At 43.1% G+C, this 26,679-nt stretch overlaps 1 protein-coding gene across 1 annotated transcript in view; it reads left to right on the top strand.

Annotated features, from left to right (window-relative positions):
• LOC134542295 (glutamate receptor ionotropic, kainate 2) overlaps positions 1–26,679 on the top strand; it is a 119,148-nt gene that overhangs the window by 84,475 nt on the left and 7,994 nt on the right. The window contains exons 17-18 of the mRNA XM_063386445.1: positions 10,649–10,764; positions 11,617–11,772. Coding sequence (XP_063242515.1) covers positions 10,649–10,764; positions 11,617–11,772 — 272 coding nt within the window. The remainder of the gene's footprint in view (positions 1–10,648; positions 10,765–11,616; positions 11,773–26,679) is intronic.

Here is a 26,679-nt window from a genome sequence, read left to right as displayed (position 1 = left end):
GGAGGGATCTGGGTTAGGGAAAGACTCTAAGTGCGTCTCAGGCCGAAGCCTATACGCTCTAATCATGCAGGGTTTAAGCCATGCGGGAGAGGGAGCATGCATCGTGTGCTAGGAGGGGTGATTGGCCAGCCATGGCAGCAATTGGCGCCATGACTAACTCCCCTCACTGACTATTCTAGACTATAAACTAGATAAGTTAGGCCCAGGCAAAACCTGCATAGACGCAGGGAAAACCCTGGCCACTTACATGCGGGATGAAAAAATTCATGCATTATTGGCAAGCAGGTTGAATACGGGAAACAGAAGTTTTTTTTTTTTTTTTCCTAACCTAACTAATTACTAAGTGTATTTGGGAGGGGTCTGGGTAGGGAAGACTCTAAGTGCGTCTCAGGCCGAAGCCTATACGCTCTAAGCATGCAGGTTATGAACCATGCAGGAGAGGAAGCATGCATCATGTGCTAGGAGGGGATTGGCCAGCCATGGCAACGTTTTAGCCATGACTAACTCCCCTCACTGACTATTCTAAGTTAAAAACTAGATATGTTGGGCCCAGGTAAAACCTGCATAGACACAGGGAAAACCCTGGGCACTGACATGCGGGATGCAAAATTTCATGCATTAATTACAAGCAGGTTGGTTACAGGAAACAGAAGGATGGTTCTGGAAGAAGAGTTGGACAGAGTAGAAAGACTACTAAGCAAATGGGCGGGAGCTTGGACATTTTGTCCGCATTTGGTTTGGTGGCACTGGTTGTTTCGGGGGCGACTTTAGTCGTTTCCCACCAGGCTGCCAGCCAGCCTAGACTAAGTTAAGAAGGGGAAAAAAATTCGTGTGCGCTGTTGAATTTAAACTAATGTAAAGTAACATTAAATTAACATAAAATAAACATTAAAGATTATGTTCATTCGGTAGCTTAATTTAATCGTGCTTTTTCGCGAGCTGATGCATCGAGCCTGCACTCAGGAGTGGACATAGCCTCAGGTTGACCGAAGTCGGTTAGGGAAATTGCCCAGTCCTTCATCGCCAGGCCCAGGCCTCAGCATCTACGCATTCGTAGGCTACGGAGTGTGTATAATTGTACTGTCACGAGCTGGTGCATCGAGCCTGCACTCAGGAGTGGACATAGCCTCAGGTTGACCGAAGTCGGTTAGGGAAATTGCCCAGTCCTTCATCGCCAGGCCCTAGCCTCAGCATCTACGCATTCGTAGGCTACGGAGTGTATAGAAGTGTACTGTCACGAACTGGTGCATCGGGCCAACACTCAGGAGTGGATATAGCTTCAGGTTGACCGAAGTCGGTTAGGGAAATTATCCAGTCCTTCATTGCGAGGCCCTAGCCTCAGCATCTACGCATTAGTGGGCTACGGTTGTGTGAAAAATATTAGGGTCGCTGGGGGGGGGGGGAAGGGCCTTAAATTAAGTAATTATAAGGTTTAAAGAATATAACTTAAACTAAATGAGCTGCCAGCATACATGCGTGTGGTGCGCGTGTCATTTTGTGGTACAATATGGGCGCACACTGCCTGTCTTTGTGAGGGAGCATAGGCAGATTTGTTTCCGCCAGTCCGTAACTATTATATTGCTGACTGGCGTGGGTATGGCGCGTGTACACGCGCCCAGGGCTGGCGGGCGACTGAGCTCCGCGCGGCCGCGGAACTAGTTTTGTTGGAGTGGGGTCGCGCGCCGCGCGCTGTGATTGGCCGGCAGACTGCTCGGCCAATCACGCGGCACTACGGCGGCCGGTGCGCGAGGAGCGACTTCGGTCGTTTATACTTCTGATATACGTCCGGATCATAGTTTCCTAGAGAAGTAATATGTGGATTCAGACTATTTACGCATTTATCGTAAAAAGTCTGAGTTGTGCGAATGTAAAAGTCTTGCAAAGTTTCCGATCTGGTTTCACGATGCAATGCTTCGACAGGGCAGTACACTGGGGCATCTGTGGCGATTCGAATGCATCTATTCTGAATTCGCTGTAATTTTATTAGGTGTGTCTTTGCTGCAGTGGCCCATACAGGGGCTGCATACGTGATTATTGGTCGTATGAGGGCTTTGTAGAGCAGTAGGCCGGTTTTGACTCTGCTGCCACATCGTCTACTCATAACTGGATACAAGGAGCACAGTCTAGTCTGAGCCTGTGCTCGCTTAGTGTCGATGTGATGGCGCCATGTTAATTTCCTATCCATGTGTACACCTAAGTATTTAACCACATCTTTATGCGGGATGTGTTCATTGAACAGGCTCAGTTGCGGCCTGCGGTCTATTGGCGGGAGGTGTTTACGAGTGAACACAATAGCTTCTGACTTCGTTGTGTTCACTTTAATGCGCCACGTTGTGCACCACTGTTCTATTTCAGTGAGCGCAACTTGCAGCCTAGTCGTGGCCAGCTGTAGGTTGTGTGATCTGCTATATAGGACAGTATCATCCGCATAGCAGCCTAACTTGACGAGTCTATGTGCGGGGCGTGGCATGTAACGCACATATACATTGAATAGTACAGGGCCTAGGATGCTGCCCTGTGGCACTCCTGCTCTGATCTGTTTTAGGTCTGATGTGGCTCCTTCAGTTGATACTCTGAAGGTTCTGCCTGCTAGGTATGACGTGATTAGCTTGACATAGCAGTCAGGGAAATCAGCTTGGTATAATTTATAGAGAAGCCCTGCATGAAACACTCTGTCAAAGGCTTTCTCTACGTCTAGGAACGTCGCGACAACATAGTCTTGCACGTTAAATGCACTAGTAATCTCTTCAGTGAGACGCACTAGCTGGTGAACGGTCGAATGAGCACCGCGAAAGCCGAATTGCTCATTTGGCAGCAAGTTATTTTCGTGTATGTGGCAATTTAGTCGATGCAATATTATGCTTTCGGCTATTTTTGACACAGTACTAAGCAGGCTTATTGGTCTGTAATTTTGGGGCAGTTTTTTATCTTTGCCTGGTTTGTGGAAAACTATTACATTAGCTTCTTTCCACTGGGAGGGGAAAATACTGAGCCTGAGCATTGCATTAATGCATTCAGCTAAGTATTCCAGGGCTTCATCTGGGAGCTGTTTGAGAACGATGGCTTGTATGCCGTCATTCCCAGGTGCTTTTCGCGGCTTCATTTTCTTAATAGCTCGCTTGATTTCCTGTGCCTGAGTTAATAGAGGCTCAGAAACAGTGGGCTGGCGCAATTTTTCGCGCAATTCGCGGTAAATTTGCGCTGTGTATTGCCTATCGCAAGGCACTATGTTTGGCTGAAAGGCTGTTTCCAGTGTATTTGCGAATGCTTGTGCTTTGTCGAGGGGTTTGAAGGCTAGGCCATTATTGGTTTGAAGGGGCGGAATTTTTTCAGATTTATTTAAAAATCGCTTCGTCATAGTCCAGGCACTCCCGTCCTGAATATTTAAACGAGCGATTTTTGCTTCCCACTGGCTGCTTCGCCACAGTGAAATTTCGTCTGAAATAATTATTTGTAATTCATTGATTCTTTGTTTTGTTTGGATAGTGCGTCGTCGTGTGTATTCACGACGCAGTCTGTTTTTGCGCGATATAAAGTCGCGTATGTATACTGGCAGCTCGTCGTGTACTAACTTAACCTCCTTTTCTGGGATGCACTGGCTTATACCATCCTGGATTTCCGCAGTAAATTTAGTTATTGCGGTGTCTAAACTTTCACTATTATTTATGTCCGTGATGTCTGACAAATTTTGCGCGACTTGGGTTTTAAATCCTTCCCAGTCGGCGTGTTTGTAGTCCCGAATTTTACGAGGCGGGTTGATTTCCGTGTTTGCACTGTCGAAATGTAAGTGAACAGGGAAATGGTCGGACGACATGTCGTGTACGACCTCGAGTTCGAACCCCGAGGTGACACGCTTGTTAAGCACGATGTCCAGGATGTCTGGTAGCTGGTTCAGTCTGCCTGAGTCAAATGTGGGCTCAGTAGGAGCATGAACCTGATAGTTTTTATCAAGCTGATGCGCATAGAGAAGCCCGCCATTTGCCGTCGCACGCATGCAATTCCACTCCAGGTGTTTCGCATTAATGTCACCTACAGCGAGGAAGTTCGGAGCGGCCCCATACAGGGCATCCAGATCCGCCACGCTGAGGGACCTACCTGGTGGAGCATACATTGAAATGAGTTTAATGTTTTGTTGGTTAATGTTTAAGCTTATTCCAACAGCTTCTAAATTTTGAAAAATGGGTAGCTGGCATACAGTATGTTTGATGCTACGGTGAACTACTAGAGCTACTCCGCCCCATCTATTGTGCTCTCTATCGCGCCTATAAACTATATAGTTTAGTATTGTCAGTCGGTCGGTCGGCTGCAAGTGTGTTTCGTTAATCGCAGCTATTTTGATTTTATATTTTTCCAGGTGGTGGATAAATTCCTGTAATTTATGTTTGATTCCACGCGCATTCCAGAAGAGGAGGGAGTGTAAACTTAACCTATCGGCCGGGGTTGCTACGCAACTCGGGGCCTGTCTAGTGGCTGCCATTGAGCTTGGCAGCCAGTGACTGGACGAAGCCCATCATCGCATGGACTTTTTCTGTTAGGGAAACAGATGGGTCGCACCATATGACCATAAGCTGGCACATGGGGACAATTGTGGCCGCCAGATTTTCATCTGTGTTGAAAGTGCGCGACTGCTCGAGCACTTTCTGGAAGTCAGCCAGGCCCGGTTTCGGGGCTGGCTGCTGTTGGGGCGCGGGCGGTGCAGTTGGCAGCACTGGAGCTGCGTCTACCGCCATGCTCGTCTCAGGTGCCGGGGCTACCTGCGGCCGGGAGAGCGCGGTCGTGCGCTTCGCCGGGGCTGGCGCAGCCTTGGCTGCCACGAGCTTGTCCTGGGCAGGCTGTCGCGGCCTGTCCGGCCCAGGCTGCTGGGGCCTGTCCTGAGTGGGTCGCGGGGGCTTGCCTTGGCCATTTTTGTGGCCCGTCGGATGTTTTTTGAACCCCTTCCTCTGCCAGGGGTTGTTCGCCAGCACTGGGTAGTCCAGCTCGTTGTAGCTGGGCTCGCAGTGCTGCTCCAGGGGCGCAAATCGGTTTCCACCCGCCTGCTGCAGGTAGTCGCCGAGGCTCTGGGGAGGAGGGTACCTCGGTGGACCCCAGGGATTTTGCCTCGGGGGGCCGAAGAAGCCCGGAGGGGGCCGTGGCATCGGTTGCGGCTGGGGCTGCATTGCAGCGCGCCTGTTATCGCGCAAGTCGCGGCGAGACTGTTGCTCGCGCTGCTTGCGTACCTGGGGCGGAAGGTGCCTGCGGGTCTCTTTTTTATAGACCTGGCAGCCCTTGTAGTTTGCGCAGTGTGCCTCCTTACAATGCGCGCACTTTTTGTACTCCTGATTGCCCCCATTGGGGCAGTCGGGAGCGCGGTGTGGCCCGCTGCACCACCGGCACACAGGGGCCGCGTGGCAGGCCTTGCCAACGTGGTTGTAGCGTTGGCAGACGCTACATTGGGAGGGGCCTGAGGGGCGACGGTAGTCGTCGACACGCACGAGCATGCCGGCGAACTCTTTGAGGCCGTAGATGCGCTCAGATTCGCAGCTCTGAGGCACCTCTATTACAAGTGCATCGCACTTTTCGCGGCGCTGCCGGTTCTCCAGGAACCAGTGGTTCTGGACCGGCAGGTTGAGTGAGCTGAATTCCACCTGGAGGAACTCAGATGGGGTGTGGCGGTGCACTCCGCGCAATACAAATTTCTTCGGCACTTCGTCCCGCTGAAGAAGGACGGAGTGCTGGGCGCCGATTGCCTGCAGTGCTTTGACTGCCCTGTGGTAATCGGGGACTGAGGCTACGTTAACCTGTATCTCATCTCGGCCGCGGTTCTGGCAGGTGAACTTTTCCTGCACGGCCTGTTTTAGGGCGGTGTACACCCTTGGGTACTGGTGCCCCTGGTCGAGGAAAACGAACAGGGGCTTGATTCGCGGCGCCCTCTTGGGGCTCTCGGTCGCGGTCGCAGTTGGTTGCTGAGGGCGGGGGGTGGGGCCCGCCTCGTCGTCGCTGCTGCCTGCACCGGACACCTCCGTGTGCAGACGCTTGTTCCGCTTGCCAGTGGCAACACTCCAGCCACTGGATTGATCGTTGCTAGGCCCTGAGGGGGCCTCGCTATCTGCCATCTCGACAGTGTCGCTCATGTCGTCGTAGTAGCCTAAGCTCGGGTCCACCCACTGACCGTCCCCCGGGGCTAAGTTAGCCGGGTTCAGGCTAGGCTATAGGGGAGCTAGCTCCCCGGGTGTTGCCGAGTTGTTGGTTGCCAAAACTTACTTCACCGCAGCTCACTCTTACCGCCTGTGCGCATGTAGCACACAGGCACCTTTCAATACACCGCTGGGTAGCACTAAGAAGTGCTAACCACAGCTTGGGCGTCGTTGATCTGGAAGGTCACGTCGGGCAGCTCCGGGACACGTCCGTCCTCAACGAAGGCGCAGCTGGCTCTCCTATTCTTTCAAAACAGAAGGGTAACACGGGCCCCTGAAAGGTTAAAGGTTGCGGACGGTGCAGAGAACTAGTTCCCTCGAGCGGGCTCCACGTGGCGGCGTGCGGCTCAGGTTGCACCCCGCCATGCTGCAGGGATAGGCGGGTCACGGTGGTAGGGACCCGCCTGCGCCTGACGCCACCCGACTTGCTAGCATCTAGTAAGGGAGTATTTGGGCAGAGGGCAACACAACGGGGTGTGAGCTTATTTTGAAGTGAGTAATGATTTTTTTAAAATTCATTTTTATTTGTAAAATGGTCTTGTTTCTCTCTTTCTCCCTCTCTCTGCCGTTTTACCCTTTACGATATACTTACGTCGAGGTTTGAATCGGCAAAGAAGTTTCACTTCTATCACGTGTACTCTTTACACGAGCTCTTTTTTATTTAAAAAAAATATCACACATCGAATTTTTAAACTATTCACAAAGTCAAATCGAATTGTTTAAATAATAAACAAAACAATTAATTTTAATTTTAAAAAAGGTGGTATGCTTTCTGCTGTCTTTATCGTAATGACTCTATCATAACTAATAGTTATTAGTGATATAATATTATTTAAGACAACTGATATCAAGCACCCCATTAAAATTAGTGGTTTTTTATTTATTAGGTTCTTGATTATAATTTTAAGCATTTTAAATATGCGTTATACAGAGTTGTTGTTGATTCTATCGCTGTTGAACAAATTACTTAACTTGAATTTTTTTTACTATTTAGGTAATTCATACAAAAATAAAATCATTTTTAAATTTTTTTAAACATTATTTTATTTTATAAAATACAGGATTAAGGTTAAAAAATTAATCGTTTAACGTTTGTAATGTTTTAACTTATTATTTGATTAACCGATTGGGCCCTATACATATCATCATTCAATAAAAAAATATAAAAATAACCATGCATAATATTATCATTGAACATTCATAGAAACCAATTAAATGCTTTATTTTAGTTTTTTTTTAAGTAACCAACTTTGTTCAAGCAACACATGTACAACACGAGAAAAAATTAAAAATGTTATGGGAGAATCTTAGGCTTTAAATGCAACAAACTCGAAGCTGCTCATCAGAGGCGAAGCTTTGTATCCGAACAAAAGCTTCAAGTAAAACGAATAGCACATTTCCTGGCGACGTCAAATCGAATATTAAAAAGAGCTTCGATTGATTTGCTTAGTCGAAGCTTCGCACAGGGCAACTGTTACAGCAGCAATAACACTTGCGTATCTCTCGATCTCTTTCCGTGCACATACAGCACGTGCCAAACTTCTTGCGAGCCGGGCTCTATGCCTCTTTGGTTGTATCATTTAATGACATTAGCTTCAGGGCTATAGATTTGTCACCCCTGCTATTTTGCATTTGTTGCTCGCTGGCAAATTTTGGCTCCAGATATTTATCACAGTGTTGCGTGCAAGATGTTGATTGTCTTGCAAGTAACCGTACTTATGCTTACGTGACATTTTTACACAGCTAGTAGATAACACCTAACAAATGTTGGCAAAATAAATGACGAAATATATAATGCCAGAAAGCTACCACGAAAAACTCACAGGGAGATCATTTTAAAAATGTGTAGTAATAAAAAATTAAGTAAGCAAAATGGTGTGTGAGTCCAGCCATTAAAACGATAAGATAAGATATTGTGGACGGGAGCAGATAGCAGTTCCCGAAACGTCGCTTGTTTCTGTTTTGGAAAAACTATTGTATTTGTTTGTCTTTTCGTTTTGTCGTGTTTTTGTCTCGTTTCAACTGTTGTGCTGAATTATTTTGGGTTCAATATTTTTGTGTTGTCATCATTTGTGGGTTTTTTGTTGTTCTCTTAGTACATTTTTCTTTGTTTGTTGACCATATTCCTGTTTCGGAATATTTTGTGGTGTTCATATCCTTGTTGACAACAGCTATTGTTTGTTTAATTTTGTGTGTTTTTTGTCTTTTTTGGGTATTTTTTATTTATTTATTTTATTTATTAGTTTTTCTTCAACAGAAAAAGTTCTTAGCAATGGCGTACGTCCAAAAACTTACATCAAGTCATGCACTCCCATTGCAAAAATCTTTTAAAGATAACGTCAGTTATCACGTTGAAATAAACATAATTATAAATTTTGATTAAGCCTTGAAGATAAATACGTTTGTTTCAAATTTTCATGTAGTGTTGTGATATATTATTGTGAAAAGTAAAATAAAAAAACACGTAAATCATGAGTTTTTTTATTTTAAAACTTTGACCCTTTATCTATTAATGACGAAAACCTCCCGTCGCCCCTGTCCCCCTGTTCCCTGTGGCTCTGTTTGCTCTATGCCCAAACAACTAACACCCCCAATACCGTTGATTCGTGCTTCTGTTCCGTGTGTTTCTAACTTTGAGGATCTTACAGCCGACAAAAAGTAAAGTAAATTAAATTTAACTATACTGGTTCAGGTTCCCGAACGTCTGTGTGGATATGCCTAACTCACGCACCATTCTGTACGGTTGTAGTTATTACTGACAGTATTCTCTTGTTTCTTTTATCTTTCTTCAGCACTTACTGTGTTTAGCAAAAGAATTGCTTCAGAAATTATGGATTAATATGCAATCTTGTTTACGATATAATACTATACAAATATCTTTCATGTGTTTTTTTTAGGCAAGAGCATTAACTTTGTTGATGTTAATGATAAATACATTTTAATGATGTATTCATTTTTTTTAACTCACTCTCCATCCCGTATATTAGTGACAGTCTTGGTTTCGTTTAAAATTGACATGATTTTCGCGTGCCACAACTATTCGAATTTTGATATGAAAATAACCCACGGCACTAAAACAAATCACAAAATTATTTTTTTACACATAAAACATACAATATCCAGACAAATAAAATCCTTGCTCCACCACAATTATAATTAAAGTACACATTGAAACAGTTCCAAACAGTTTTGGTCTGCATTTGACTTTTATGCAGTAGTGTAAACAGATTCATATGTAGATTGCAGGTACGTTCTTAAAATGATTCATGCAATTGGGAATTTTGGTTTAGTACAATTTCTTGGACATACGCCATTGCAGTTTTGCACTGTTTGGCATGGAATAAGTTCAAGAACGCAAATTTAAAAAAATAAACATGAAAAACATAAACGCACAGAGAACAAGCCTAAAACAGTTTATATCAAACAGATAAACCTAGTGATGAACCTAAACAGGTATAATGGACAACACAGACGAACACGTCCAAACTTAAATATCAGACAACACTAGAATTACGTGGAATGAAATTCGTCTAATAACAGCACAGACGAACTCAGTGGGCTAAGAACGAAGAGACAGTTTCAATAATAACAATAAATGCAGGCAGACAACAAAATCTTGATAATGCATCAAAATATATTAAAAAAACGAAAAGATAAACCGATATTATGGACAACACAACGACGACAGCACGGGTCGTTAACACAACGCCGAAATACCACAACGCCGAACGTACAATAACGCCGAATGCCAAATTGACCGCAACGCCGACAGCTATAAAACTGCTGTGTACCACAACGCAGAAATACAGTAACGCCGAAAAATGTTGCTGCGGGGAGGTGGGGCCACAGGAGCAAAATGAAAAACAACTGAATGAATTTGTGTACTAACTTTACCTAACCTAACCTTTGTGGCAGTCCTGCAATGACATTTTTCGGGGTTAATGTATTTCGGCGTTGTGGTAATTCAGCGTTGTGGTACACAGCAGTTTTCTAGCTGTCGGCGTTGTGGTCAATTTGGCATTTCGGCGTTATGGTATTCGGCGTTATAGTACGTTCGGCGTTGTGGTATTTCGGCGTTGTGGTGCGTCCCCCGACAGCACCAAATAACACAGTAGGTTTCCTATGAGAAAACAGTTCTTTCCACAGAATTCTTGTGCTGGCTGCTATTTAAGTTTGGACGTGTTCGTCTGTGTTGTACATAATACCCGTTTAGGCTCTTCATTGGGTTTACCTATTTGACATCAGCTGATTTAGGCTTGTTCCCTGTGGGCTTACGTTTTTAATTTTAATTTTTAATTTTGCGTTCTTGAGTTTTCTCCTTGACATACAGTGCTAAACTGCACAGGAGTGAGTCCAAGAATTTGCAGAGTGCAGGTATTCGAGGAAGACGTGTCTTTGTTGCTGTTGTTCAGAATGGTTTCCGGGTGGTGACGAAGTGGTGATGGTGTGTGTGTGTGCGTGTGCTGGCTGTCCAGACTCGCCGTACCGCACGGCGATCAGTGGCGTGGTGCTGAAGCTTCAGGAGGAGGGCAAGCTGCACATCCTGAAGACCCGCTGGTGGAAGGAGAGGCGGGGAGGGGGCGCTTGCAGGGTGAGCACTCGCCCCCAGACCTGTTCACGTGTCGTCTATTCGCCCGTCACAGCGATAGCCGGCGAACTTTTGTCGTGTGGCAAACCAATGTCAGATTTTGATCGCTAGAAACTGCGGGACTAATTTTATGCGCAAAACAACGACTGAGCTTACAAAAGGACAGATCATGTCTGAACGTGTTTGTCACGCGGTAATTGTTTTTTTTTGCCTGTGACGTAATCGCACCAGTGTGATGCAACGAATTAGCAGTAGTGTCTTGCACCGACCACTTGGTATACGTCTGTATATGAACAGCTGTACCTAAATGAAGTAAGAAAAAAAACTTTATTTTAACACGGTGCTTGGCAGGCTCGTAGTCACACCCTAACTACACCAACTTACAAAAACTTAATCCGGAGACCAAACTACTTATCGGCCCTCAGCGATTTCTTTAATATCCTACTCGGATATCTCGAGCGTTCTCCCTGAAGTTCTGCACACCGTGTGTGTGCCCAAGGAAGGAGCGGCCCTCGATGTTGCGCGAACACGGTGATGTTTGCACTGAGAGAAAAAAATGTTTTCCTCAAAAAAAATATTTGTTTGTATGTGGCGAAATAAATATAATTTGTTAATTCAAGCAAATATGTTATAGTAGGAGAGATTCTGTTGACCCAACAAAAATGTTGTTTTCAACTCAACTGCATATTTGGTTAGGTGTAACAAATCATTTTTGTTACTTGACAAGTTTGGTTAAGCTAACAAAGTATTTTGTTACAGCAAGTAGATATTTGTTTCGCCATATATAAACAAATATTTGTTTGATTCAAACAAGTATTCTTCTCTGTGGTGGGTGATGTTTGGGTGGCGTTCCAGGACGACATCTCGAAGAGCAGCAGCGCCGCCAACGAGCTGGGGCTGGCGAACGTGGGCGGGGTGTTCGTGGTGCTGATGGGCGGCATGGGCGTGGCCTGCGTCATCGCCGTCGGCGAGTTCGTGTGGAAGTCGCGCAAGGTCGCCGTGGAGGAGCGGGTGAGCGCCGCGCGGGGAGCCTGAGACTGTCCCTGCCCGAACACGCCCGAATATCCACCTTCGGCCAACCTCGGGATATGTTTTATTTTTTTTTTTTGCGCAGGAAAAATGAATTCAAATAAGTATTAAAAGCGGTCGGTTAGGTTAGCTACATTCAACACTTTAAAACACTATGGACGGTTGGTTAGGTTAGTGTAGCTACATTAAGATAAACAGATATATATATATATAAACCCGAGGTTGGCCGAAGGTGAATATTCGGGCGTGTTCGGGCAGGGACAGAACTTGATGTACGTCTTAGGCTTCCCAGCGCCGCACGGCCCCACGGTCAACGACCACCACCCGAGCAGTCCCGAAGTTCAACCAAGTAAATCATTAGGTAATTTAGGTTCGGGACGGTAGGTTATGTTAGCGCAACTAAAATTAAAGGTGGTGTATGTTACTTATAACACTCTATGATCGTAAAATATATCAATCCTTGCAATATGGTTTTTTTATATCACGAGCGATCGGCAAACTTCGGAGGACTTCGGAACTGTTCGGGAGTGGCTCCCTTCCCTGAACTGTGGGCTTCCACTTGAAGCGTGTCTCCAAGGGAGCGGTTACACTGGGCGAGCCTACCGACCGCTCGCCTCTGAATAGAAAACCTATGATTCACAAATCCTTTCGTACACGCCCGAATACTTGCCTTCGTGTAACCTCGGGATTTTTTTTTTAAGTGAAATGTTTTTAACAACTGGTAAAGTAACATGGTAGCAAAAATTAACGTTTGAAAAGTACCTATGTAACGAAATTTTTCTTGAATGGTGCCGGGTTGAAAAAAAATTGCAATTGAAATATATTTACTGCTGATTACAAATGGCAACAACAGCGCAGGATTTCAAATACTTCCCAATACTTTTGTAAACTTTTACATACCTTCTCATACTTTTGCATACTTGTGCATACCTTTGCGTATGTTTGTCTACTTTTGCACATCGCCAAGAACCTAGCGAGTTTTGTTTGAATTCAAACGCAATTTTTCTTTGGTATCAATATGTTGTTCAGTAGTCATACATATTTATTAAAGAGCAGTCATATAATTTAAAAAATAAATAAACTATAGGTAGCCTATACAAAATAAACCAAATATTGGTTTTGAATTTACGTATCCTCTGATACATTTATGCCTACCCTAAAAACATAGTCGTAATACACTTATCAACATTTGATTAAAATGTGCACGGCTGTATTTGTAAACAACGATTTTACGAATTTAGAGAATTTGAATGAAAAATACTTTTAATGTTAAAAGAGCGGGTTGTAATATATATTAATATCGTAAAAGAGTAAAAATTAATTAAACTAAATACCACCAGTTTAATAAAAATATCACAAACAAGAAAGAGCTTGATGGTTTTATTCCTATAATTTGATTTAGTTAGCTGCAGTTAAAAAATATAATTGTGTCTGGTTAATATTTGTATACGTAAAATACATTTTTGCGGATTGTTCCAGTACTTTGTCAATTTGCAAATGTATTTATAAATTAGCATCTTATAATGAGGAGATAAATCCAGATCAGGATTAGCGTATCTTTATTTTTACCTCAGTGAAAAAGTGCTGAGATTTTTATAGAACTTGTTTCATAAATAGCTGTGCCCCTGATTTAGTTGGCGCAGAATTTATAATAATTTTTGGTTCATACATGATTGTCAAGTTTACTTGGCAAGCTAAGGATATCGTTTCAAATGTCGTGAGTATTTAAAGAGTTTCTCCATGCACGCTAAACTAAGCAAAATACAATATAAAACTTTACTTTAAACACTTATTTATTTATTAATAAGATATTTGATATTGTAATACATTTTAGTGCCAGTGCCAATCAAATCATAAGAGATCAAAATCGTAAGCGTCGCAAATAGTGATAGTTTAAAATTTAAATTTATAAAATTAACATAAATCCAGCCAAATCGCAAACAATTTGACAGTAAATCTGTTAAGTATCGCAGGCAGTACATATAGCGATGAAAGGTTTTGAAAATAAAAAACCAATTTTTAGTGACTTTCGCTACGTGACTTTATAAATAACAACTTGCCATACATCACTTTATCTGCATTTTAAAACTTCTTTGTTTTAAGATACACATAGTCTTCAGTTTAAAACTGCAAACCAAATGTTTCTAGCAGGATTGTAAGTATTCTATAAATTTAATAACACATAGTGTAAATAAACTAACTGTATTATACGAGTTTAAATTATTATGTTGAATAGTTTTAGAGCGATGCGTGCATAAACAAAGGGCTTAGTAGGGAAACGATGAAATTAATCCGTATTATCATCGTCATAATTGTCACAACATAAAAAATACATAAAAAATTTAATATATTTTTTTACCTATCTGTATAAGCATTTCAACTGAGTAATATAAAAACTACAATTATTAGTTTTGAAAACATACTATACAAAAAGACACGACTCAATTACAGTTTTAGTATAATACTGAATCTATAATGAAAATGCAATGAAATGTACAAACTCTATGCTTCGCTTGTCAATACCCATCTACGCTGATTTAAAAAAAAAATCACGTAGTCTATGCATTAAAGATTTAAAGTCAAAAAAACTTCAAAGAAGTATATATATTGTACATAAAACTAAAACACTAGCGATGTAATGTAAGGGAAGATCAAGATCTTACCTCCTGCTTAATAAGCTTGGGAGATATGATTTTTAACTTATGTGAAATAAAACTTACCTACTTTTTTACCACCTTGATGGTCGAACTTTGAACACTGTACGTAACCTATCGTTGGTGTGATTCATGCTCAGTTTCTTACCTTATCCTTTAGTGTATTTTAATCTTACAAATAATTAATTTTGAACCCCAACAAAATCCCTTTTTTTTTTCACTCCTTTAAGAGTAAAATTTCGGAAAAAGTTCTAAACAATTACTTCCCTTTTGAATAGCTCCGGAGCTATAATAGTTTTGGGAATTAAGGACATCTTTTGTTTTCCTTATTTTTTTTGAATACTGATAAACAATATTTAACTCTTTCATTTTATTAGGTATGTTATTTCGAAATTAAAAAAAAGTTAATATTTATTGTTTTTTTAACCATCCGCACACAGTATATTTCTTCCTTAATTATTAGTTTTGTAGGTATGTATTATTGAAAACTAATCTTAACTCCTTTTCACCCCCTTTTAGCGTGGAACCTGTAAAAAAATATATAGCCTATATGTTAATCAGCGGGTCGTTACCACAACGCTGAAATACCACAACGCCGAACGTACAATAACGCCGAAAAATGTTGCTGCGGGGAGGGGGGGCCACAGGAGCAAAAATGAAAAACAACTGAATGAATTTGTGTGCTAAACTTACCTAACCTAACCTGTGGCAGTCCTGCAATGACATTTTTCGGCGTTATTGTATTTCGGCGTTGTGGTACACAGCAGTTTTCTAGCTGTCGGCGTTGTACTCAATTTGGCATTCGGTGTAATGGTTTTCGGCGTTATTGTACGTTCGGCATTGTGGTGCGTCCCCTTAATCAGCTTATGAGTTGCTTACTTTAAAATTAATAAAGATCCATAACAATATTTCTTATTAATTAAAAAATTAACAGACATAAAGATTGACCGACAACGAACAACAGTTTAAATTTTTTTGATCGTATTAAATGTTTTAATTTAATTTTTTTTTTTTTGGAAAATATTGTCAATGTACAGACACGAATATGTTACATATTTATTCTAAGATCACCTTTGATCATCATTACTACTAATGGCACCGGGCTCACCAGGCTCACTAGGATCACTAGGCTCACTAGGCTCACTAGGCGAACTAGGCTCACTAGGCTGACTATTATCACTAGGATCACTAGGCTCACTAGGATCACTAGGCTCACTAGGATCACTAGGCTCACTAGGATCACTAGGCTCACTAGGATCACTAGGCTCACTAGGATCACTAGGCTCACTAGGATCACTAGGCTCACTAGGATCATTAGGCTCACTAGGATTACCAGGCTCATTAGGCTCACTAGGCTCACTAGGATAACTAGGCTCACTAGGCTCACTAGGCTCACTAGGCTCACTAGGCTCACTAGGCGCACTAGGCTCACCAGGCTCACTAGGATCACTAGGCTCACTAGGACCACTAGGCTCACTAGGATCACTAGGATCACTAGGCTCACTAGGCTCACTAGGCTCACTAGGACCACTAGGCTCACTAGGCTCACTAGGCGCACTAGGCTCACTAGGCTCACCAGGCTCACTAGGATCACTAGGCTCACTAGGCTCACTAGGACCACTAGGCTCACTAGGCTCACTAGGATCACTAGGTTCACTAGGACCACTAGGCTCACTAGGCTCACTAGGCGCACTAGGCTCACTAGGCTCACTAGGCTCACTAGGCGCACTAGGCTCACCAGGCTCACTAGGATCACTAGGCTCACTAGGACCACTAGGCTCACTAGGATCACTAGGCTCACTAGGATCATTAGGCTCACTAGGCTAACCAGGCTCACCAGGCTCACTAGGCTCACTAGGCTCACTAGGATAACTAGGCTCACTAGGCGCACTAGGCTCACCAGGCTCACTAGGATCACTAGGCTCACCAGGCTCACCAGGCTCACTAGGCTCACTAGGCTCACTAGGATTACCAGGCTCACTAGGCTCACTAGGCTTACTAGGATAACTAGGCTCACTAGGCTCACTAGGATCACTAGGCTCACTAGGATCACTAGGCTCACTAGGCTCACTAGGATCACTAGGCTCACTAGGAACACTAGGCTCACTAGGATCATTAGGCTCACTAGGACTACCAAGTTCATTAGGCTCACCAGGCTCACTAGGCTCACTAGGATCACTAGGCTCACTAGGATCACTAGGCTCACTAGGATCATTAGGCTCACCAGGCTCACTAGGATCACTAGGCTCACTATGATCACTAGGCTCACTAGGATCATAAGGTTCACTAGGCTCACTAGGCTCACTAGGCTCACCAGGCTCACCAGGCTCACTAGGCTCACTAGGATCACAAGGCTCACCAGGCTCACTAGGCTCACTAGGCTCACTAGGATAACTAGGCTCACTAAGCTCACTAGGATCATTAGGCTCACTAGGATTACCAAGTTCATTAGGCCACTAGGATTACCAAGTTCATTAGGCACACCAGGCTCACTAGGCTCACTAGGCTCACTAGGATCACTAGGCTCACTAGGATCACTAGGCTCACTAGGACCACTAGGCTCACTAGGATCATTAGGCTCACTAGGCTCACTAGGCTCACCAGGCTCACCAGGCTCACTAGGATCACTAGGCTCACCAGGCTCACTAGGCTCACTAGGCTCACTAGGATCACTAGGCTCACTAGGACCACTAGGCTCACTAGGATCACTAGGCTCACTAGGATCACTAGGCTCACTAGGATCACTAGGCTCACTAGGACCACTAGGCTCACTAGGATCACTAGGCTCACTAGGACCACTAGGCTCACTAGGATCATTAGGCTCACTAGGCTCACTAGGCTCACCAGGCTCACCATGCTCACGAGGATCACTAGGCTCACCAGGCTCACTAGGCTCACTAGGCTCACTAGGATCACTAGGCTCACTAGGATCACTAGGCTCACTAGGCTCACTAGGATCATTAGGCTCACTAGGATTACCAAGTTCATTTGGCACACCAGGCTCACTAGGCTCACTAGGCTCACTAGGCTCACTAGGCTCACTAGGCTCACTAGGCTCACCAGGCTCACTAGGCTCACTAGGCTCACCAGGCTCACCAGGCTCACTAGGCTCACTAGGATTACCAAGTTCATTTGGCACACCAGGCTCACTAGGCTCACTAGGCTCACTAGGATCACTAGGCTCACTAGGATCACTAGGCTCACTAGGCTCACTAGGCTCACTAGGCTCACTAGGATCATAAGGCTCACTAGGCTAACCAGGCTCACCAGGCTCACTAGGCTCACTAGGATCACTAGGCTCACTAGGCTCACTAGGATCACTAGGCTCACTAGGCTCACTAGGCTCACTAGGCTCACTAGACTCATTAGGCTCACTAGGATCACTAGGCTCACTAGGACCACTAGGCTCACTAGCATCATTAGGCTCACTAGGCTCACTAGGCTCACCAGGCTCACCAGGCTCACTAGGATCACTAGGCTCACTAGGCTCACTAGGATCACTAGGCTCACTAGGCTCACTAGGCTCACTAGGCTCACTAGGCTCACTAGGCTCACTAGGACCACTAGGCTCACTAGGATCACTAGGCTCACTAGGATCATTAGGCTCACTAGGCTAACCAGGCTCACCAGGCTCACTAGGCTCACTAGGATCACTAGGCTCACTAGGCTCACTAGGATCACTAGGCTCACTAGGACCACTAGGCTCACTAGGATCATTAGGCTCACTAGGCTAACCAGGCTCACCAGGCTCACTAGGCTCACTAGGATCACTAGGCTCACTAGGCTCACTAGGATCACTAGGCTCACTAGGCTCACTAGGATTACCAAGTTCATTAGGCACACCAGGCTCACTAGGCTCAGTAGGATCACTAGGCTCACTAGGATCACTAGGCTTACTAGGATCATTAGGCTCACTAGGCTAACCAGGCTCACCAGGCTCACTAGGCTCACTAGGATCACGAGGCTCACTAGGCTCACTAGGATCACTAGGCTCACTAGGCTCACTAGGCTCACTAGGCTCACTAGGCTCACTAGGATCACTAGGCTCACTAGGATCACTAGGCTCACTAGGCTCACTAGGACCACTAGGCTCACTAGGATCATTAGGCTCACTAGGCTCACTAGGCTCACCAGGCTCACCAGGCTCACTAGGATCACTAGGCTCACTAGGATCACTAGGCTCACTAGGATCACTAGGCTCACTAGGACCACTAGGCTCACTAGGATCATTAGGCTCACTAGGCTCACTAGGCTCACCAGGCTCACCAGGCTCACTAGGATCACTAGGCTCACCAGGCTCACTAGGCTCACTAGGCTCACTAGGATCACTAGGCTCACTAGGATCACTAGGCTCACTAGGCTCACTAGGATCATTAGGCTCACTAGGATTACCAAGTTCATTTGGCACACCAGGCTCACTAGGATCACTAGGCTCACTAGGATCACTAGGCTCACTAGGATCACTAGGCTCACTAGGACCACTAGGCTCACTAGGATCATTAGGCTCACTAGGCTCACTAGGCTCACCAGGCTCACCAGGCTCACTAGGATCACTAGGCTCACCAGGCTCACTAGGCTCACTAGGCTCACTAGGATCACTAGGCTCACTAGGATCACTAGGCTCACTAGGCTCACTAGGATCATTAGGCTCACTAGGATTACCAAGTTCATTTGGCACACCAGGCTCACTAGGCTCACTAGGCTCACTAGGCTCACTAGGCTCACTAGGCTCACTAGGCTCACCAGGCTCACTAGGCTCACTAGGCTCACCAGGCTCACCAGGCTCACTAGGCTCACTAGGATTACCAAGTTCATTTGGCACACCAGGCTCACTAGGCTCACTAGGCTCACTAGGATCACTAGGCTCACTAGGATCACTAGGCTCACTAGGCTCACTAGGCTCACTAGGCTCACTAGGATCATAAGGCTCACTAGGCTAACCAGGCTCACCAGGCTCACTAGGCTCACTAGGATCACTAGGCTCACTAGGCTCACTAGGATCACTAGGCTCACTAGGCTCACTAGGCTCACTAGGCTCACTAGGCTCACTAGGCTCACTAGGATCACTAGGCTCACTAGGACCACTAGGCTCACTAGCATCATTAGGCTCACTAGGCTCACTAGGCTCACCAGGCTCACCAGGCTCACTAGGATCACTAGGCTCACTAGGCTCACTAGGATCACTAGGCTCACTAGGCTCACTAGGCTCACTAGGCTCACTAGGCTCACTAGGCTCACTAGGACCACTAGGCTCACTAGGATCACTAGGCTCACTAGGATCATTAGGCTCACTAGGCTAACCAGGCTCACCAGGCTCACTAGGCTCACTAGGATCACTAGGCTCACTAGGCTCACTAGGATCACTAGGCTCACTAGGACCACTAGGCTCACTAGGATCATTAGGCTCACTAGGCTAACCAGGCTCACCAGGCTCACTAGGCTCACTAGGATCACTAGGCTCACTAGGCTCACTAGGATCACTAGGCTCACTAGGCTCACTAGGATTACCAAGTTCATTAGGCACACCAGGCTCACTAGGCTCAGTAGGATCACTAGGCTCACTAGGATCACTAGGCTTACTAGGATCATTAGGCTCACTAGGCTAACCAGGCTCACCAGGCTCACTAGGCTCACTAGGATCACGAGGCTCACTAGGCTCACTAGGATCACTAGGCTCACTAGGCTCACTAGGCTCACTAGGCTCACTAGGCTCACTAGGCTCACTAGGATCACTAGGCTCACTAGGACCACTAGGCTCACTAGCATCATTAGGCTCACTAGGCTCACTAGGCTCACCAGGCTCACCAGGCTCACTAGGATCACTAGGCTCACCAGGCTCACTAGGCTCACTAGGCTCACTAGGATCACTAGGCTCACTAGGATCATTAGGCTCACTAGGATTACCAAGTTTAATAGGCTCACCAGGCTTACTAGGCTCACTAGGCTCACCAGGCTCACTAGGATCACTAGGCTCACCAGGCTCACCATGCTCACTAGGCTCACTAGGATCACTAGGCTCACTAGGATTACCAAGTTCATTAGGCACACCAGGCTCACTAGGCTCACTAGACTCACTAGGATCACTAGGCTCACTAGGATCACTAGGCTCACTAGGATCATTAGGCTCACTAGGCTAACCAGGCTCACCAGGCTCACTAGGCTCACTAGGATCACTAGGCTCACTAGGCTCACTAGGATCACTAGGCTCACTAGGCTCACTAGTCTCACTAGGCTCACTAGGCTCACTAGGCTCACTAGTATCACTAGGCTCACTAGGACCACTAGGCTCACTAGCATCATTAGGCTCACTAGGCTCACTAGGCTCACCAGGCTCACCAGGCTCACTAGGATCACTAGGCTCACCAGGCTCACTAGGCTCACTAGGATCACTAGACTCACTAGGATCACTAGGCTCACTAGGCTCACTAGGATCATTAGGCTCACTAGGATTACCAAGTTCATTAGGCTCACCAGGCTCACTAGGCTCACTAGGCTCACCAGGCTCACTAGGATCACTAGGCTCACCAGGCTCACCAGGCTCACTAGGCTCACTAGGCTCACTAGGCTCACCAGGCTCACTAGGATCACTAGGCTCACCAGGCTCACCAGGCTCACTAGGCTCACTAGGATTACCAAGTTCATTAGGCACACCAGGCTCACTAGGCTCACTAGGCTCACTAGGATCACAGGGCTCACTTGGATCACTAGGCTCACTAGTATCATTAGGCTCACTAGGCTAACCAGGCTCACCAGGCTCACTAGGCTCACTAGGATCACTAGGCTCACTAGGCTCACTAGGATCACTAGGCTCACTAGGCTCACTAGGATCACTAGGCTACTAGGCTCACTAGGCTCACTAGGATTACCAGGCTCACTAGGCTCACTAGGATCACTAGGCTCACTAGGCTCACTAGGATCACTAGGATCACTAGGATCACTAGGTTTACTAGGCTCACTAGGCTCACCAGGCTCACTAGGCTCACCAGGCTCACTAGGCTCACCAGGCTCACCAGGCTCACTATGCTCACTAGGCTCACTATGCTAAGTGGACGTGCAGTTGCGAACACTCTCTGAAGCTTGTTGCTTGGCCTTCTCTGTTGCCATGTGCTCGCGGTCGCGGCGGACGGGCAGGACGCGAGTAGCCGGTCCGTCTACCTCTCCCGCTCGCGCACCATCTCTGAGATAGCCAAGGACCTCGACATCACATCCTGAACGGTGCGTACCTCTGCTGCTCTCTCGTGCCCTTGCCTCGCGAGCCCAGCTTGCATTACTTTTACACTCGCTCCCACACGCCATGTAGACGTTTACATTTTCTCTTCGTTACTTTAGTTAAAGGGAATATAGGCTCCACCATGTTGGATTTTTTAATGTTAAATCATAGATAATACACTGTTAGAAATTTCGACATTCCAACGAAGAATTTTACTCAAATACACGAAGAGTCCTTCGCATTTTCAAATAACTGAATCTTCTTAGAAACTGCGCCGTTTTAGGATTTTAGAGTTGACGTTTCGTTCTAAACAAAATGTGTACAACATAAGTGTGGTCTTACTGTAGACCTTTTCAGTTTTTTTTTTTAATTTTGCTAAAATACCAAGAATGTTCTTTTGGATTTTTATTGAAAGTAAGTTAACTCAGAGTCCGTAAATTTACGAAGTTCCTTGGATGATTTTGTAACCAGCGTTCGTTATGTGAAGGTGAAAATTTAAATCAGTGTATCAAATCAAACCCTCACATATTTATTAAGACCAGAAAAATTCGCGATTTCAATAGCCTGTAGGATATAATCCATGATCCTCTATGTACGCGGGAAAATTACATTTGCTCATTGGCTACTGACTCGTGACACCTGTTAACTGGGAGCTAGTGAGTCGATACTTCTTTTGTTGAAAGTTTTTCATTGGCCCAGTGTCATTCAGAAAATCTGTGGCCCAATCACTGATGCAGTAAAAATGCAAACTTTTTTGGATTCTAGACTATCACGAAATGAATCCGCGAATTTTTCAGGGCTCTACATATTTACTATCAGACTCTAGTCTTTAAGCGCCGCAAGGAAATAATTTATTATTTCACGCAGGCTACTACAACTATCATAATAATCACACGAGTTCAAAAGTTTCCAAAACTAAGTTCTATACCATGTACACCAAAAAATATATAGCATGGAAATTTTATTGCAAACGGTATCAAAATATCTGAAACTGCAAGATTGCGAGGCCTTAATATGAGATAAAACTGAAGTACTAACATAATACCTATTTTGTATTTGTAGTTCTGTAGCAAATATTTTCAAAATATTTTCACTAAGTGCAATATGTGTTGAAAATGTTGGCAACAGAACAAAAAATTCAAGGTAAGTGTGGCGTTAAAATTTCAGTTTCAACCCTTCAATAATAGCTATTAAAAAATTCTACATGACGTGTGTGACCGAGCATTAAGGCAGTATTATCCTTTATCATAAAGCTTCTGTAATTTCATGTGTTTGGCCATAAATCATATAGAATATACAATGTAACCACAGTGTTTTGCTTTAAAATACTTTTATAAAGTCAGCGAGAGAATTTCTAATAGTTTTTACGAACCTTTAACTCAGACTCGTATTCAAACCCAAGCATGAACTGAATGCATGTAATCACCTGGTTAACATTTTTGAATTAACTGTTTGTATTTTAGGATACCACTAATAAATCTCTAAAAATGTGAGTTTCTCAAAACACTGAAAAACTCAGGTTTCCAGGATGAAAATATTTTTTAAAATAGATTTAAGATTTTTACGACATAGGGTTAACGAAAATGTTTAATTCTAAACTGTAAACCACATTATACATGATTTCAGTTCATTCTAGGGTTTAAAAATAAATATATAAATTTTAAAAGCCATTAAACAAGAACTTGTTTTAATTTATACAAATCATGTAAGAACATTCACCCACAGTTATATGGTGAATTTAATCCAAACCATGCGTAAAAACACGAAATTATATAAACAAATTAAGGAAACCACCCTCTGAACTGAGTGGTTCGCAGCCCACTTCAGTCACATTTCATCACCTTTTAGCCTCTCATTGCCTCTACAGCAGGCATGGCATTTTAACTAACGCTATTAGCATCTACTCTTGCAAAAGTAATTTTCTTTGCTTGTTTTATAAATCTTCCCCATTTTACTTTGTCAGCTAATAACTTTTAAATATTCACTAACAGTTGGCTAATATGAAAACATATTTCTTCATTCTGATTTCACTGCTCGTAAGCCAGGAAAGTATTGTCTGAATCCGAGAAAGTGTCGTTATCTAGAAGTATGTTTAGCGTACGGAACCTGAAAAATGGTCTCGTTTTGACCTGCCGTAGTGAAGAATTGTTAATTAAACTTTGCTTTGTTATATATTTTTTTATTATTTTTATTTTAAATACTCCTCTTTTCCAGAATTTAATATTACTTTCTGTTTTTTCACTGTGTCTATAAATATGATTTTTTTTTTTTTTAATTTTTCCAACTTTATATACATACTCAACAAAAAATTACACATTCAAACTCTTTACGTTTTCTCAGTATTCTTTTCTTTGATTCGTAAAGTATCATACGCTAAACGTGTTCCTCCGTATCCTAGGTTCTTTACTATGCAATAGTTTCTTCAGCCCAGTGAGAGCTTGCTTCGTTACTGTGACAGAATTTTTTTGATGTGTTATTTGATGAGTTATCTCAGTCATTTCTTTACTATTAGAACCTCTTGATTTTATACGAATAATTAATTTTAACATATTAAGTGTAGTATTAAGTCTTGTCATGTCTTTGCATTTTCTGTGAGTTTATAAATAACCTTAAAATTATAACTCTAATATCTAGTTAATTTAACAGTATGACAAAAAACAATTATCATTTTTTAAAAAACTTATTATTTCTGGCAGCTTAAGACTTTTATCTGAGAAACATAACTAATTAAGCCATTTCCAACTTAACACTCATTAGAGAGCAGTAAACGTATTTGTTTAAATATAATTTCTAGAGTAAATATTCACTGCGGATTACCATTAATTTACAACAGATAAAATTTTACGTTATTTTAATACACTGTGTATTGCGAATTGCAGTTATCTTTTATTGAAATTGATGTTTATATTACGCAATTCTAGTCTCGAACAAAACGCTAGAGCTCTTGTTACATTCATGCAACTTCTCCTGTGATCACGGAACTATGGCTGCACTCAAGGTTAAATGGTTAAAAACCCAAACACTAGGCTTTTCACACGCTCTCTTCTCCACGTAGTGTAGTTCTCGACACCAACAAGGTATTTCTTCGTGAAGTTACCCCACCATCAGTTTACTTGATATCAGTTTCAAAAGAGACATTTATTTCACTCATTGAGAGACATGCAAACGTGCCCAAATCAATTTACTCACATATCTATATTATTTCGCACCCAAATGATATTAAAATTCATGCCAAAATTAAAATGGCGAAAAAGTTGAGTGTCAAACTTTCTTTCTCTCCTTTACACTGCAGTGGTGAAGATTAAATTTTTTAAAAAATATTTTTAACATTTGAAGAATGAAGTCATTCGAAAATTAGCTATTTCTTAGTGACTTTTACCGTCAGTTTAGAAATTAAAATTTATTTTTTGTAATGTGACATCGTAAATAGTTTTGAAAATTTTAGTACACGCTATGGAACTGTTGAGGTGAAGAGGTTTACAAAAACAGCCGTGCACGAGCAAAATCTACATAATTGTTTAGTCATTGTTTGTACTTAGTTATACATTGTAGGTTAGCGTATTAGTGTTATTAAAGCGCAATTAAGTTTATATTAAAGCTCAGTCTTATACGCAATGTTTCATTACGACTCTTTAAAGGAAGTACCTGTACACATAACAGGATAGCTCTATTGTATTTTATGTTTCTTCAACAATTATATGCCATGATCCATGATACTATGAAACTCTATTAACGATTTATAAAGTGTTACGCAAATGAACATACTACACCACTTGCGTAACATTTTACCAATATTAGATAAAAAAATTTGTGAATATCTGTGAATAAAATGAGGAAAGAAACCTAAAATTCAAGACAGCTATCGTATTACATTATAATTAATAACTCTTAAATAATAGTAATGATAAGAAAATAATTAATAATCAAGGAATGTGAGAACAAGTTTCAAAATTTAAACCATTATGTGATCTCTGTCGTGGTTATAGTTGCGTTAATTGTTCTTAACTGTAAAGCCATGAAAACTATAACATTTTTGTACTTAATGGGATGTGCGTTTTTAAAATAGTAAACAAGTGGTTATTTAGGAAAGGGAAACATACATCACCATTAATCACGGTAGCCTATATAAGTAAAGAACTATCCAGCATTTGCCTGGAAGAACGATTCACCATGAATACAGTCATGCATTTTTCGCGAAACGAATTCGACATCAGCTGTGTGTTAAAAACACTGTAGCATTGTCTGTGTTTCGCGACTGGTTTATTTTCCTTCAGTTGCACGTATGACGTCGACACACCAATCACAGCCTTTCAGTGCGGAAGCCAAAACACCCTGACTAGCCCAGCAAAATGGGGAAATGGCTTCCTTTGCATTCGTCCGCCAATTATAACGAAGCAATCGCTAGCACGTGCAAGCATTTTTGCAGTCCAATAAGCGGTCAGATTCATTCTGTAATAACACCTGCCCCTAGCCATGAATATCTAAATTAGAACTTCCGAACCGGGATTCCGAACCAGATCCTCTTAACTGCGAACCCAGTCGTTTACCACTGAGCCACAGTTTTATGACTAGATATTGACATTAATTTGTTTTGATATTTTATTGGCTTCGATAAATTATATTTTGTGATGGATTAGAACCCCAAGCACTTAAAGCCAACATTCAATCCACTGCGCTACGGACATCAATTAGGTTGCAAGTTAATTTAAACTCTTATTTGACTCGTTTTTACTACTTGATTTATGTTGTTTCTAGCATTAAAGATCGTACAGCTAAGATGCACCATTTATTGCAATTTGGACTTTACTTTTTTTTAAAGAGGGATATATTCTGGATAACTTCTTGGACAATACGGATATATTCTTGACACACTCTGACAAAAAGTATTTAACTGTAAATTAAAAGAAAAATTATTAAGTGGATTACGCGAAGTAATATTTATTAAGCAACCTGTTAAAATAGTATTTTATTAGCCTATATTAAACTTCTCATTCATGTCTAGATGGCTGAATAGTTTTATAAAAG

Source organism: Bacillus rossius (assembly GCF_032445375.1).
Source record: "Bacillus rossius redtenbacheri isolate Brsri chromosome 4 unlocalized genomic scaffold, Brsri_v3 Brsri_v3_scf4_2, whole genome shotgun sequence".
In the NCBI taxonomy this organism is placed as follows: Eukaryota; Metazoa; Arthropoda; class Insecta; order Phasmatodea; family Bacillidae; genus Bacillus; species Bacillus rossius.
Note: the sequence above shows the minus strand (reverse complement) of the source record. Positions and strands in the feature narration are given on the sequence as shown.